This window comes from Magnolia sinica, chromosome 8 (assembly GCF_029962835.1).
Source record: "Magnolia sinica isolate HGM2019 chromosome 8, MsV1, whole genome shotgun sequence".
Taxonomy (NCBI): Eukaryota; Viridiplantae; Streptophyta; class Magnoliopsida; order Magnoliales; family Magnoliaceae; genus Magnolia; species Magnolia sinica.
This window is the reverse complement of record NC_080580.1, coordinates 84,151,313-84,164,554: the sequence shown is the minus strand read 5'-3', so window position 1 is coordinate 84,164,554 and position 13,242 is coordinate 84,151,313. Positions and strand designations below refer to the sequence as shown.

Sequence of the window (13,242 nt, the reverse complement as noted above, 5' to 3'; positions counted from 1 at the left end):
TCGGTTTTAGTGGGAATTGGAAGAACATCGTAAATGAAGATAGTGTGGATTTAAAGGGTATGAAGTCTCATGATTACCACGTGTTGATGCAACATCTGCTTCCAATTTTGATCCAACATGCATTCAGGGATAGTAAGCATATGCGCACTATAATTAGAAGCTTCTGTACCTTTTTCAATGCCCTATGCTCGCGAACCATAGATATTGAAATGTTAATGGCTCTCGAGAAGGGTATGGCAAGGACATTATGTGAGCTTGAGATTACATGCCCTCCTTCAATTTTTGTTGTGATGATGCATTTGCCTATCCACTTGACTTACGAGGCTCGCGTATGTGGTCCTGTCTACTATCGATGGATGTATCCATTCGAAAGGTATGATATGATTTTAATGTGAATAAACCCACCTAACATCTACAATTACATTTATTAATGTGTCGTTAACTCTTTTAGGTTCATGAAGACGTTTAAGGCATATGTTCGCAATAAGACACGACCTGAAGGTTGTATAGCAGAACGATACATTCAAGAGGAGACACTTATATACTGCAACCAATATAAAGGCAAAAATAATACAAGCCTCTTGGAGAAACTGGAAAAGCGGTTTGACGGATCAATTTCACTACTGCCGAAGTTGCAAGATATTGTTGATGACTTCGATGTTGATGAGGTTAGCCCAGTTGGCCCTGGTCAAAGTGTCATTTTAGAAGGTATTGAATACGAACAGGCTCGCACCTGGGTACTGAAGAGTCAACCCAACTATGATACATGGCAAGGGTATGCACTAGACTTAGCTTGTATGTATGTCTTCTTCATTTATTTCAAATATTATTCAACATAATTGTAACAACATTTATGAGATTAAAAAATTGTCAATTTTGTTACAACCTTCTTAACTTGCAGGAAATATGCTAATTTCTTGAAGCAACGAACCGTAGTTGCCGGGAAGAGGACTAAGGTGGCGAGTGATGAAGAGTTCATACCTTGGTTGAAGAAACAGCTAGACTTGGATGAATCAAGTAATGAAGTCTTCAAAGATATAGTTAGGGGACCAAAGGCTTTTGCAATGCAGTACAATAAGTATTGTATCAATGGTTTCCTCTTCGTCACCAAGGATTACGAAGAGAATAAAGTGAACCAGAACAGTGGGGTTAGCACAGAGAGTATGACCACCTTCCGATCTAGTGCTAAGGACAAGAATACAGTGGATGAATCTGTACCTTATTATGGGGTCCTACGCAAAATCATCCAACTGGAGTACCGAGAAGGGTACAAGCCAGTCCTACTAAAGTGTGATTGGGTGAAGGTGACGCATCAAGGTGTTTCTTTCGATGCTGAAGGGAATTTGAGATTGGTGAATTTGTCTAATTTTCTCAGTTCAGACCAAGTGGGTGATGAGCCGTTTATTCTTGCAGAGCATGCCGTGCAGGTTTTCTATTCTAGAGATCCAAAAAATCCTGATTGGCATGTGGTCTTGGAGGTTCCAAGAAAGATTTTCGTCGAAGATGAGACAAGCCTTTTTATCAGAAACACGGGTTGTAACTAAGGTTGAAGTAGGACCTAATCTCACTGAAGTAGAGATGGGTGGCGAGTTGTTATTCAATGACAATGAAGATATTTGTGTGGTTGTTGAAAAGGAAAAGAAAAGAAAGCGAGTAGGGAGAAAAAGTTGATTTGTTGGTACTTTTATGTATGTAACGAAACGATTTTGGATTTAGGACCTTTTTTATTTTCCCATTATTATATTAATGTAACGGAAGATATTTACTATTTTTTTTTTTACTCGTCTCTTTATTATATTTAAATTGGAACTCAATGCTGTTAATTTTTACATTGTTTTAAAGTAAAGTGATGTTTTTAGGCGTTGGCATTGCTACAATTCACGTACGACATGTCATCATTCAACATTTTTTTGTGTTAGATGCTAGCATTCATGGCCTATAAAGAACCAGATGGCATAGATATTAAAAGATGGAATCCTCGATGCCTGCCATGTGCTCTTACGTTACTCATCTACACAAAGATTGGACTGCTCTAATCACCCATTTATGGCAAATTTTGCCTGTTGAATGTGGATGGATATTTGTAATTTGAGTTAACTGTACCTTTTTAGGCCATTGACCAAATGGTCACCCATTTGGATTGCCTTGCATTTTGGGTATGGGCAGTCCATCTGGTGACCACAAAGCAATTGTCCTGATCATTGTACACATGTGCCACATGTAAAAGAAAGGCTTTTAACTGTGCACCCAATGAAACTCAACGGTGTCTATCTTTGTTGCATTATACCTTTGTCTAATCTTTAGCATTATGTTATTTCTCTAACTGTTGGATTTGTTCTGAAAATTTCCTGCAGGGAATTGTTTTCATGGTCAGAATTGTCTAAATCAACACTCTTCATTTTCTTGAAAATTTTCTCAACAGGTCCTACTGATCCTAGTATGATTTTCTAGAGTTAAATGTCATATTGTTGTATGTATATGACATCCAACCTGTCCCACAGCTGAATCCTATTTGAAGATCAGACGAATGAAAATTCTGTTGGATCCAACCAAACAGTGGGCCACACCATAGAAAATAATATCCGCTGCCCAAAACATCCAAATTGATATGGCCAACATCCAAATTTTGCTCTTACAATTTCTAAGGAAAAAGTAACCAAAATTTCTAAGGAAAATTTTGCTCATTTGTTTTCCTTATTTGGTTTTTAGCTTTAAGCGATGCAGCCCTTGAAGATGTATTGGATAGTCCAGTCTCATATCTTCTTTTTATGCCTGGGTTTGATTTATATTGCCAATGAAACAGGCATATGGATCTAGAGGCATCGTCATTTGGCACAGAGCCGTTAGGGGATGCAGCCCGTGAAGATGCCATAGGTAATAAGATAACTTCTATATTTTTCTTCTTTTTAACCTCATTTAATTTTCTTTTATATTGGAGGTGATGAAACATGTGTGTAGCTAATTTCCCATTTTATGCAGATGGGTTGTCATCTTCATTGTCTAGGAAGAGAGGTCCTACGCGAGGTCGAGAATTAAATGAGAAGACTTCATTGAAGAGGGTCATTACGACTAATGAATTTGGGCAACCAAATGCGGGGGATATAAATCAAGTTACATTCAATTCATGCATTGGTGTTCTCACCCGCACCCACATCCCGATCACATACACAGACTTTCGCCAGGTGCCTCCGGAGCACCTTCAGAGGGTCATTGAAAGCTTGGAGTGTAGTTATGATTTTCAGAATAACCAACATGCGATGACAACTTACGTTCGTGAACGTGTGAATACCTCTTGGAGAAATTACAAGAACCAGTTGCATTTAAAGTATGTTAAGGACAAGGATCTTGCAGCTGTGAAGTCATCTCCAGCCCCTGTTGGTGTGCCTATAGAGGATTGGATACTCTTTGTGGATCAACGTAATACAAATGAATTTAAGGAATTAAGTGCAAGAAATGCATCCAATCGGGCCAAACAAGTTGGCCCTTCTACACTTGGGCAGCGTAGCATGGCTGTTATACGCTATCAGATGGTACATGTCTTAAAATATATATCTTACTATATTTATGATGATTATTTAAAATTATTAGTCATTTAATTCCATTAATAATGTGTTTTGGCATGTATGTAATGTGGAAAAGGCAATTGAGAGGAATCTTACTAGTGATGCCGAGGTTGGTAGGGCTGATGTGTACATCAGAGCCCATACAACAAAGGATGACAAATTACAGTTTCCCGAAGCCTTTGTAAGTGCAACCCTCGTACATTCTGTCATTATCCATATGAATTTTAAATGTGTCTTTTAGTTGCTAATTTTTCTTTTGGATGTTGTCATAGGAAAAAATAAAGTCGATTCAGAGTAGTAATCCAACATCTCAGATGACCAATGTAGATGATGCCCTTACATAGGTATATATGCTTATCCTTCAAGTACTTGAGTTTATTTATAATTACGCATTCTCTGATAAATCAACTTGCAATTCTGATTATAGTCAATTGAGAGTGATAGTAGAGGGCGCATGTGGGGTATAGGTGGAAATGTAGGCAAGATTGCATTGAGGAAGACAATCCCTATTATAGATAAGCTCAATATGGTGACGTAGGATTGAGATAATTTGAAGGAGGAAGTAGGTGAAATGAAGAAAAGCTTGGTAGACCTCCATATGAAGGTTAATTGTATTGTAAAAAAGCAAGGGGAACAAGGGGTTGTGGATCCACCGACAGTACCTCCATTTAAATCTAGTCGTGCCTTGTCGGTATGTATGTGTTTCTCTATTACAAATTTATGTTTATGATTATATGCACCTCCATTTAAAAATACTAATGACATGTTATACTTGTACATGTAGCCTGATTTGATACATATTGGTAAGAGATGCAATCTTTGTAATTGGAAGAAATGAGTAGTTGCTCATGGTGAGGTGTATGAAGTTGATCCAACTGCCCATGTCTATGGAGCAGATCTAGGCGAAGGAAATTTTAGAGTTGTCTTGATCGAGATTAAAGCTTCGCACGCAGAGTTGTGGAAGGAAGATGGTTATCATCATACACTTGGAGAGGTCGGCGTAGGAGGATTTGTTATTTGGCCCAAGCTATTTCTAACCATCTATCCATGATGTTTATAATTAGACATTATGAAAACTGAGACAATTTACTTTTATTTTCAAACTATTCCGTAACATAGACACTTATCTGAATATTATGGAATGGAATGTATTTAACTCTCACATCAGATTACACACACATATATGGAATGGTATGGAATGCATTTATCACTCACATTAGATTACACCCACATATATGGAATGGAATGGAATGGATTTAGCACCCACGTTTATGCTTTGATATATTTGTTTGGCATTTCAACCTCCCCTTGAGGAATTGAAAGATTTGTAATATATAATTTTTACTTTTAGTGTTATTTGCACTTGGGGAGAGAGAGAGAGAGAGAGAGAGAGAGAGAGAGAGAGAGAACTATAGGGAATTATCATCATCTGTGGCAGCTGTTGCAGAGAATGCGATCAACCCCGACGAGAAGTTCCTTCATCGTTATTCCACGACTGCTGTTGGTTCTGCATGTCTACAAACATTACACCGAAAACAGATGTGTAAATATTTTTGTTCATTAATATTTTGGAAGTTTAGATTTTGATTTGGGATATCTCATAATTTGGATGTGTTTTTTGCAGGGTTTTTTTTACTCTCATGATTTATTCAACTGTTTTGGCATCTTCAACTTTTTCTTTGAATGAAGAGGTCAGTTTCACATTTGCGAGCATCCTAACTTTGTGCGCGGTTGGTGGTTCCATCATACTTGGGTAAGGAAAATCGGATGTGTTTTTTGTTCCTAATTGCATTATTTCAGTTAGACAGATCAATCGAATGATCTGAACTATCCTTTAAGCCTATAACAGATTTCTAAGGCTACCATACATGGATTGAATGTGCAGATAATGCAGATTTCTAAGGCTATCAAATCCATCATGTTTGACCTTGAGAAGATGAAGAACGTAAGTTTCAGATGCACACACAGCATGTTGTACAAAGATATACTGTTGAATAATTTCATATGGTGATTGTCAGAATCTCTGGTATTGCAGGCAACGGTGATGAAGCAAACAGAGATTGCTGAGTCACTGGATAGGCTGCCTCTCAATAGGATGCATGCATACCTATGTCATAAAATCCAGCTTTAATGGCAGCAGCAACATCAGCAACTGTCCTGAAGTCCAGATGAGTATTGCTAGTTTACAGTTCTTATAGGCACAGTTTCTGTTTGACACAGATAGTAAATACAAATGATAAAGTTAAAAAAAGAAACCGACTATTCCCAAATAGACCATGTAAAAGGAAGCATACCAGGGAAACCAGCATAAAATGCAACCATCCTGCATTCACTTGCTCAAATGAGAGCCAGCATATCTTTATTATTATTGTTTTTTATTTATTTTTCTTAATCTTCTCAATACAGGGATTGGGGCTGGATTGGAGTCTATGACAGCAAATCCAATGGCTAGGGAAGGGTCAATAAACCCCATGATACGTTCTCGCTAAAATCTACATTTTTTTTTTAATGTTTTGCATGTTTTTTTGCTTTAAGAAAGGATGTTTATTGCACTAACAAAGATCTTTTAGCGAGCTCAAGACTGTCTTCCTGAAGTTCTTAATTGTGAGGGAGTGCTGCACAGGTGTAGAGTGCTGGTTCGTTCAGCCTCACAGGGTATGGGTAAGGTTTCATTTCAAATATGGTTCAATTCACATGTTTAGAGTGATTCCCTCCTTGATATCTTTTATTTATTGAAAAAAAAAACTCCAAAATTGAAATACTCCAGATCATTAGGTTTTGAAGGAGCCTTTATACCATGAAGCAGACTCTCCTTACTGCTTCACCTGGCACTTCAAACTGGTCAAAATGATTACTTGCTATAGAATACAGATCCAATGGACTTAATTTATACATGGATCTCTTCCTAACATTCCCAAGAAAACATATTCCAAGTTCTATAATGAACTTCTTTCAAATTTCTTTGAACTTTGCATGAAATGAAGTCCAATTAAAGAATCTATTTAGTGAGGTACCTCCATTTTACATTAAGAAGGTTTGTCATTTAACCGAAATTTGAAAATGCAGGTTTACTGGTTCATCTTGGGCATCTTTTCTATATGGATGGGAGAACCTCATATGCATGTACTGGTAATCTATCTCTTGTTTATAAAGCTATATCTGCAAAACACCATCCCACCAGATTCCTTTGAGCTCTGGCATTGTAATGAACTCATCGACACCTTGCATTGTCCTTCCAGTTTTCTGTAAATTTTGCATTATTACCATGGAAGCGTAGCTAGAATCTGCATGCTTAATATCCTAGAGTATCCATTACCAGTATTAGTATCCTACTGTACTAGACATGATAGGCTGAAGTATTCAAGTATCATTGGCTAAGGTATGCAAAACATAAGTACTTTACACCAGATGCTATACTAAAAGTATCCATCATATGTACCCTGGTTCATCTTACGGTTAATTTTTTTGTACTGGCCATGATAAATTTGAATTGGTAGTGCTCAATTGGATGTTTGTTTTCCTAATCTTACAACCATGCATTGGCCTTTGTTATGTTCATAGTGAAAAAGAACAAAGGAAAGAAAAACCGATTATTGTCTTAGCAATTCTTAAATCAATACTTCTAGGTTGAGAGATGACATGGGGAATTGTCTTTGATTTTTAAAAGAAAAGTGCTGCAGGTGTCTATGATTGGCCCCACATAGTGGGACTCTTCCATAAGTAAGCCAAACACACTGATGTTATGTGGGTGGTCCTATTGTACAGGGTCATTTTGATATGCGAGGTATGCCATTTCCACACGTGGATCACGACCAATCTGCACATATCACCACACCCAAAAAGATGCCACATGCTCTAGCTCCAAGCCGTCCATCAGGTCAGTTTTGCCATGTGCATTCCTAATGTTTTGTCACAACCAATCAACTGTACCACGGTGTTAGCTTGGGTATTATTTTAGCAACATGGTGTCTGACATCTTGTATCTTGTTGTGCAGGATGTTGATGGTAGAGCTACAGACGTGGCCCTTGGATGGTCGGTTGCTCTTGGTTCTCCATTTACATTTCCCACTACATTGGAGCAAGAGTACAAGAGTGACATTTTTGTCCGTCTTTTGTAGGACATTGATTGACAGATTAGGATGTGCAGTAGACCATATCTACTTGCATAGAATGCTGGCAGAAGAACACTTCAACCAAATGGATAGGAACTTATACTTCCTCCTGCTTTATATCATTGACTAGTTTTAATGTAAGTAAATGCTTCAACTGATTTTATAGTCCTTTTCCACAAACAAGCATCCACGAATCAGAGGTTAGGATTGCATTGCATTTTACAGGATTCACAGGGCTGTCTTACAGACGCAGGTGAGCGTTTTTGAGATAATGTATATTCATTCACCCTTCTGTAGGTAGTTTTGTTCTTGTCTGACAGTCTTAAACTAAAGCTTTCAAAAGCATTTGAATTTGGTTTGCTGTTAAACAATGGCTTATTTTCCAGAGCTTTATTTGAATTTGGTTTGCTGTTAAACAATGGCTTATACTTCCTCCTACTTTATCATTGACTAGTTTTAATGTAAGTAAATACAAGTGCTCTTGTTATGTTTTGCATAATTTTTGTTATTTTGGGTTTCACATATTATGCAAGCACATAGTGGTGTAGTGACCTAGCTATAGTTTTAAGCTTGAACCAGTTAAGTTAGCATGTGTGTCATTGCCTTGTATAAGATTCGGGTTGCAGACCATTATCAGGCTGGAATAGTAGCCTTTTGCAATCAGGGACCATCGTTCTTGAGTTGTTCAAGACTTCAAGGTTTAAGTTTTTGTCATGGCTTACTGCAGTGATACTCGAAGATTAGTCCCTGAACAACATAAAAAAAAAAAGGTGATATGTTTCTCGTCTGCAATTAGTAACATTACTCGTGTATTTGTCCAATGAAATGCATTTGGAATGGTTAGGATCATCTTTAATTTCTGTTGTGCTTTAGTTTATATTTTGTTGCTAGTAGTACTATGTTTTTATGAATGCATTTGAAATGCCATCAGAATGGTTAGGATCATCTAGTTTTTGATGTGCATCGATTAGGCAATTAATTATTATTATTATTATTTTTATGAGAAACACCAACGGCTTTTCACCGTCGAAAACACCGACGGTTTTTTCTGTCCTCCATATCAGACGGAAATACCGACGGTTTTAGCCGTCGTATACGCCGACGGCTAAAACTGTTGTCCTTGCCGTCGAAAACACCAACGGTTTTAGCCGTCGGAAACGCCGATGGCTATAATCCGTCGGCGAGCAACGCCCACGCCCCTTTTCCCGACGGCCCGTCCGACGGCTAGAAGCCGTCGGGGAAGGTCAATGCTGACGGTTTTGAGCCGTTGGATTTGCCCTGTTTTTTGGTAGTGCAAGGGCATAGCCGGTTGTAAAAATGGATGTTTCACTGCACTGCTCGACCGGTCGAAGGGGCTTGCTCGACCGATTGAGGGTCGCTCGACTCAAAGTCCAGTGAGTCATGTTTTTTAGCCTCGACTAGTTAAGGGCCTGGCTCGACCAATCGAGCACCCGACTTGACTAGTCGAGAGTTACGAAGATTCAGTTCGGATTTGGTGCGAATTGCGTAAATTTGAGGTGGTTTTCGCAGAGGTGCGAAAAGGTGTTTCCTAAACTATAAATAGGAGTCCTAGGGTTATTCTAGAAAAATGCAAGGGGGTTTTCTAAAGCTATGCAAGGGTTTGCTAAAGGGTTTTAGCACTATCAAAAGAAGAGAGAAAGAAAAGAGAGAGAGAGAGAGAGAGAGAGAGAGAGAGAGGGAGGAAGCTTGTGTAAGGGAGAGTTTTTTGTAACGCCCCGGATTTCGAGGGTCGAGCAAAGCTCAACTCCCGAGATCCAACGCATCACTTATGCAACATAGATAATGATGTTTAAATGCTGTCCATGTTAGTGCATTAAACATGAGGGGGATTATACTAAAATAGTATATCATACTCCAGAGACAATTTAATTTAGCAAGCGAAAGACTGAAACACACACACACACACACACACACACACACACACACACATATATATAAGTACGTGAGGGTGTTGCAACCTCCAGAGTATGAGTATGATACTGGGCTGAATATAAACATGTATTGTTTCAAAATTTACAAAATATCAAAATGTACATGTCCAACTAATCATGTATCCCTATAATCCCATCGAATCAGCACGAGGTTTACATAGACCCGCCTGATAGCTGAACATAGGAGAATTCCCCGTCCTTATCTACGAAATCCAGATTAGCTGCATAGACTTCGACATCACCTACATGTAAACTAGAGTCTGGCTGGTGTTTTAAAACACCGTCCCAGAGTGGGAGTGAGTGATCAACTCGGTGGTATTATAAGGCAAAGGTTAACATGTTACTAATTCAATCAAGCGGTAATAAAAAAAAGCAGTACAACAATCATTCCCTAACTACACTTATTAATGTAGGGATTATATGCAGTAATGATGTATGCTCTGGTACGACACTCCCTCAAGCGACTACATCAACCATTCGCGCATGGCGAAGTCCCTAAAGTGCACTTCCTCACCAAAACACATGCAATGCGGTGCATGATCGTGTTAGCCGAGTACTTAATTAGGCTTATTCATACAGCAAATTCGGGAAGCTAAGGTACCTCCCTTTATATCATTTACCCAACCGAAAGATCCATCTAGGGCCATCAATCCTATTTAATCATACACGATAGGCAAGTTGTAGGACATCACTCCTAATGAAAATCAGTGGATAGGTAAGTTCGAGAGTTTATACTCGAGGTTACTACGGGGTGGCTCGTCACCTCAGCGCAGGCCAACAGCTCGAATACAGTGTCCTAAATCACCGTATTCAGCTCACGAGTTTGGGTTGCTCACTGGTCACTATGGGGAGGCTCGTCACCCCAGCGTAGGCTGATAGTTCGACCACGGTGTCTCATACTACCATGCCCGACTCATGAGTCTTAGCGGATCGTGGTACCATGGTTAAAATGGGCTTCTACACTGGAAGGGTTATCTTAAATTCAATCAATGGTGTCCATACATGGTGAACACATAGTAGGCCAATCGGTTTATTAGACAAGTTCGGTTAGTATAAGCGCATGTGGAATTAATTGACATGGAGCGCATAAGCACTCCACGTGGCCTAACTACTGTCGACAATTATCGTATGACCCAGATTCACTGAATGTATCAAATGTGGCAAGACTAATCCGGCCATTCAAACGAGAACTATTACCGATTGCCTGGACCACATTGTAGTCCCAAACTTACACAAATGTAGCATGTAAATACATGTGTTAATCATATCAACATTCGATAAACAATTCTAATCAATTCCTCATTTAAGCATTTCATCGAACGCATTAAACATGTTACCAACTGTTCGCATTTCATTCATAAATTACATAATCGAAATTAAGATTACATGAAGGAAACTATACATATAGATAAGGTAATTGAGAATCCTAACTCAATTACCTTATTAAACACAATTCATCAACAATTTCTCATTCAGACATTTTATCAAACACTTGAACTACACATTACTAAATACATAGATTAGATTAGTTACGATAAGAACTATAGCAGAACCATACACAAATTAGGTTATAAAGCATATGAAAAACATTAACCTTAGTTTAGAAATCATGGCAAGCATAAATCACAGTTTCACATTCAATCAAACATTTCAACAAACACATGGAATGCACATTATATTTTACATAGTTCACACATATATAGTATATCGAAACGTTGTAACTAAGATCATATGGCAGTAATCAAGTCAAACATAATCATTGTTGACATTGAAAGCCTTAAAAACTATAACCTAAACATTTATAGTCCGCACCTTTCCTTGGATTGCTCGTTTCTAACTTGGTTCGAATCCTACGTTCCCGAATACAGAACAACGGGTATCTAAGTCATGAAATATGTTAGCTATTTCATTAATTACTTTATTTGGATTCCTGAATCAAGATTAGGGTTAGAATTTCTTACCCAAATCGTAGTTGAAACGATTCGCGTAGTGATGGTGGGGAGGTGAATCAACACGTGGAGTAGTGGGAGTGAATCCCGGCAACGATCTCTCGAACTCTCTCTCTTCTCCTCACTTTTTTCTCTTCTTTTCTCTCTTCTCTCTCTTAAGATTAGAGAAATTCGTATGGAATGGGAATGAGGTGGTTTAAGGGTATTATATAGGCCTAGAACTGGTGTAAATGGCCCTAAGGCCATGGTATACTTAGGTTACAGCCAAAGGGTGCCTGTTTCGGGCAAGCGGGACACATCTGGAGGTCCATTACACACCTACGACATGGAGCGAGTTCTCTGACCATGAATCTAAGCCAGGTTATGAATTCGGTACGATCAGGTTAGCAGATCGACCGTGAAGGACCCGTGTCAGATCAATGGTCGTTGTTGCTCGATCAGGGCAACAAATATACAGATATATGTAGGGAAATTTTCCTGATCCATGGGTGAACTTCGGTCAGAAACTGATGGTATGAAATCTTCAATTTCGCTCGCAAGCCAATGACCCAATTTACTTAAGTTCTGGTTTATTTTCTAAAGATATTCGTGTTTCTCACACACTTTGCTCAGGGCTCAAGTTGTGTATTTCTGTATACTATTTAGGCTCGATTCCTGTCATAGTTGTCAAGCCCAATAAGACGGTCATAACCCTATAGTTTCGCAGTTATCGGACTTTCGATGTGCGGTCCAGGTCCGATACGGAGTTTCAATGTGCTCCGGAGAGCAACCGGCTTTTAGGATTTCTCCTACGTTTTTAAGTAATGTTGAGTTAGTGATTTTGACGGGTTTGGGTTTTGCCATTTGTATAGATAGTGGTTCAAGCTAATCCACAAATTAATTCAGTTTAGTACTTAACTAATTTTCATCTAATTTCTACAGAATACGGTCCTCGGGGATTTCTGCCTGAGGTGGTACTCGGGCCTTTATACGGATTTTTTTGAGACGTTACAGTTTTACTCGTAAAGGTGATCTATTGCGCAATCGGCGTCTCAGCGCTTCTACGTCCCCGTGATCGGTAAGATCTCTCCGTTTTCTTTATTCTCTTATTGTTCATCCACTCTTGCATGAGTGAAGAATGTTTGATCCAAACGGTATGTGCTTGTGATTGGTTATAACGTTCTACTTCATAGTGAATTGTTGCTCTGGACGAGGTCCCGTGTTTTTTACCTCTTCGAGGGTTTTCCACGTAAAATCCCTTGTGTCATGTGGTTTGTGTTTTGATTTATTTCATTACTTTATTATATCCCATAATTCTAATATTTTGGGAGGCGAGATCCTAAGGTTTTTGTGCAATGCCCCTAACACTCATCACATTCATCCCTGCTATCCATCCATTTTTTAGCTCATTTCAGGGGTTGAGCCCAAAATTGAAGCATAAACAAAGCTTAATTGGATATATATCTACCATTGAAACCTTCCTAAGGCCCACGGTGATGTTTATTTGCCATCCAACCTTCTCATAAGGTTACTAAGATATGGATGAAGGGAAAACACAGATATCAGCTTCATTTAAACTTTCGTTGGCCCCAAGAAGTTTTCAACAATATTTAATCAATTCAAACAGTTTCCCGTAGTGTAGCCCACTTGAGCTTGGGATAATCTTGAATTTTGGGACAATGTCCTA

General features: G+C 38.7%; 1 protein-coding gene and 1 long non-coding RNA gene across 2 annotated transcripts; both read left to right on the top strand.

Moving 5' to 3' along the window:
* The first annotated feature begins 2,749 nt into the window (after positions 1 to 2,749).
* Positions 2,750 to 3,596, top strand: LOC131254351 (uncharacterized). Its single transcript, XM_058255339.1, has 2 exons — positions 2,750 to 2,874; positions 2,980 to 3,596. The coding sequence occupies exons 1-2, from the start codon at positions 2,808 to 2,810 to the stop codon at positions 3,594 to 3,596; spliced, it is 684 nt and encodes a 227-aa protein (XP_058111322.1). The 5' UTR covers positions 2,750 to 2,807.
* Positions 3,597 to 3,614: 18 nt separating this feature from the next.
* Positions 3,615 to 4,653, top strand: LOC131253550 (uncharacterized). The gene is made up of 3 exons (XR_009175250.1): positions 3,615 to 3,744; positions 3,836 to 3,907; positions 3,991 to 4,653. It is a non-coding gene; the product is annotated as an uncharacterized LOC131253550 (long non-coding RNA).
* The last annotated feature ends 8,589 nt before the right edge of the window (positions 4,654 to 13,242 follow it).